The following is a 2119-nucleotide window of genomic DNA, read 5'->3' on the forward strand; positions in this document are numbered from 1 at the left end:
ATTTTTATCAATTTCATGTCCGGCAGGTAAAAAAAAACGTAAAAAACCACTGTCGGCAACTTGAAAAAAAGGCTGTCAGGTGCCGTGGCCTAGGTTTCTCACTGAAAATCCTCGTCCCCCGGCGGCACCTTTTTTTGAATTTTCTTCCTTTTCAACGACGTTTTTCGGGGATTTCGGATTTTCCTTGAATTTTTTCGCAATAATATTTGAAAAATAGATAAATTTTAACACATTTTAATGCAATAAAAATTTCTGGTCGGAGTCCCCCTTTAAATCAAAAAAAGATTAAATAGATTGAATCATTTATTTGTTCAGAAGTTCTCCAAAAAATATCATTTTTCATCCTAGAAGGGTGCTTTGAACGGCCACGGCGGCTCCCTTCTTCACGGCCATTCCTGCCCAAGTTCCATCCAAAGTATTCTCAATGTCTCGATTTGGCTTCGACCATGAGACGTATAGAAGATCTTTACGAGCCATCAAAAGAGCCATCATCGGAACTTTTGCCTTCTTCTCATCCACTGCGAATAATCTCAGCTCCCCCGGAATCGTGACTTGTCGAACGAATTCATTTTTCTGTACAGCTGCATTCAACACTCCCATAACAATCTTCTCAATCAATCCCTCTGATTTATCTTCTTGATCACACTACGACAGAATGCACGGAGAATCTCTTGGTCCGGCTCAGGAATCTCTTTGGAAATCAACGCCTCCATTTTGACTAGTTGAAGTACACGAGCACAGTTGATGATCACGTCGTCGTGCTGAAAAATTTCAGACTTTTTTCTGAAAATTATGACTCAAGGCTCACCGTCTCTTTCTCATCATCATCTTCTGTAAGCTCTTTTTCGTTTGCTTTCAAAACTTTGCATTTTTTATTCTTAATCTTCTTTCGAAGTTTGGCAAGCTTATCGAGGACCTCGGACATTTTTTGATCGCCATTTGTGTCTGAAAATTGAAGAGGTGATGAGATTTCAGAAGACGGTATTACCCGCTCCCTCGACATCGATTTTCCATCGCATCTTGTTCTTTATTCCATGAGTACCAGTTTGAGCCGGAGCAGCTGGACCTTGTACTTCCTGAATAAATTACATTACCAAGTTTGAGCTCAATTATCTCGGCTTCTGTAAGAGATATCAAAAATGTGTCTACTGATAAAATGTTTGTGATATTATAAACAACAATTTGTTAGTTTACACATTTTTCATATCTTTGACAGGAACCGAGATATTTTGGCTTAAATTTAAACGTTTACGGTAAGCGAAAATACTCTAAGGCAATCCTTACCTCAAAAACACTGGCTTCCTGTTCTTCTTTCTTCGGTTCAGTTTTCTTTTTTTGTCCTTGTTTCGATGGAGCTTCTTCGGTTTTTGATCCACCCTCTTTCTTTTCTTTCTTCTCTTCTATGCTCTTAGGAACTGGAGCTGGAACAGGAGTGTGATCCTTCTCTTCAACAGTCTTTGGCATGGCTCCATCGTCACGAGACATATTTGCTCTTCTCTTCTGAAATCAAAAAAATAAACTTCTGAAATTTCGTTTTACAACTTACATTGATGCTTTTGGATCTTGAAGTTCCAGAAACCGAACTGTTTGACGTTGGACCTGGACTGGTTGCAGTTTGTTGACTACCCAATTCTTCTCGACTATCATTATTGGTTTTTTGAGCGGATCTGTAAAGAGGGCAACTGATCAAAAATCTTCCTCTTTTTCTCCGTTTTTTGGGTCTTACGAAGAGAAAAATTTCTTCCATTTGGAAATCGACCGACTATTCGATTTGGACTTCGATTTTCCCATTTTTAACTGAAATTTAGTGTTGAGATAAAGCTGGAATTTCAGATAGGGCTCACTTCAAAACGGTGTAATGTGTGAAGAAGTTTCCGTCTATTTTTGTGAAATGATAGGAAAGTGAATACAAAATGATGAGATTAGAGAACATTTTGGGGACGTTTTGAACGTTGGAATTGGAAAAAATAGGTTACACGAAAAAGGTTGTTGGAGGACTGCAGGCGCCCTCAAATCTTGAATGACCTGACTACTTATTACAAATTAAAAAATGTTATTGTCTATTCAAAATAATCGCGCGGGTGAACGAGTAAAAAACGTGTAGAGAGTCTCCAAACCT

At 38.5% G+C, this 2119-nt stretch overlaps 2 protein-coding genes across 2 annotated transcripts in view; one reads left to right on the top strand and one right to left on the bottom strand.

Moving 5' to 3' along the window:
• Positions 1-614: 614 nt before the first annotated feature.
• Positions 615-1791, bottom strand: CBG12795 (the record flags this gene model as incomplete). The annotated part of the gene is made up of 6 exons (XM_045241173.1): positions 615-761; positions 809-945; positions 989-1076; positions 1285-1500; positions 1547-1667; positions 1727-1791. The coding sequence occupies 6 exons, from the start codon at positions 1789-1791 to the stop codon at positions 615-617; spliced, it is 774 nt and encodes a 257-aa protein (XP_045094971.1).
• Positions 1792-1858: 67 nt separating this feature from the next.
• The window catches only part of CBG12796, a gene marked incomplete at both ends in the record, with an annotated part of 924 nt that continues 663 nt past the window's right edge, over positions 1859-2119 (top strand). Inside the window, one exon of the mRNA XM_045241174.1 lies at positions 1859-1902. Coding sequence (XP_045094972.1) covers positions 1859-1902 — 44 coding nt within the window. The remainder of the gene's footprint in view (positions 1903-2119) is intronic.

This window comes from Caenorhabditis briggsae (genome assembly GCF_000004555.2).
Source record: "Caenorhabditis briggsae complete genome, chrI, whole genome shotgun sequence".
NCBI classification, from domain to species: Eukaryota; Metazoa; Nematoda; class Chromadorea; order Rhabditida; family Rhabditidae; genus Caenorhabditis; species Caenorhabditis briggsae.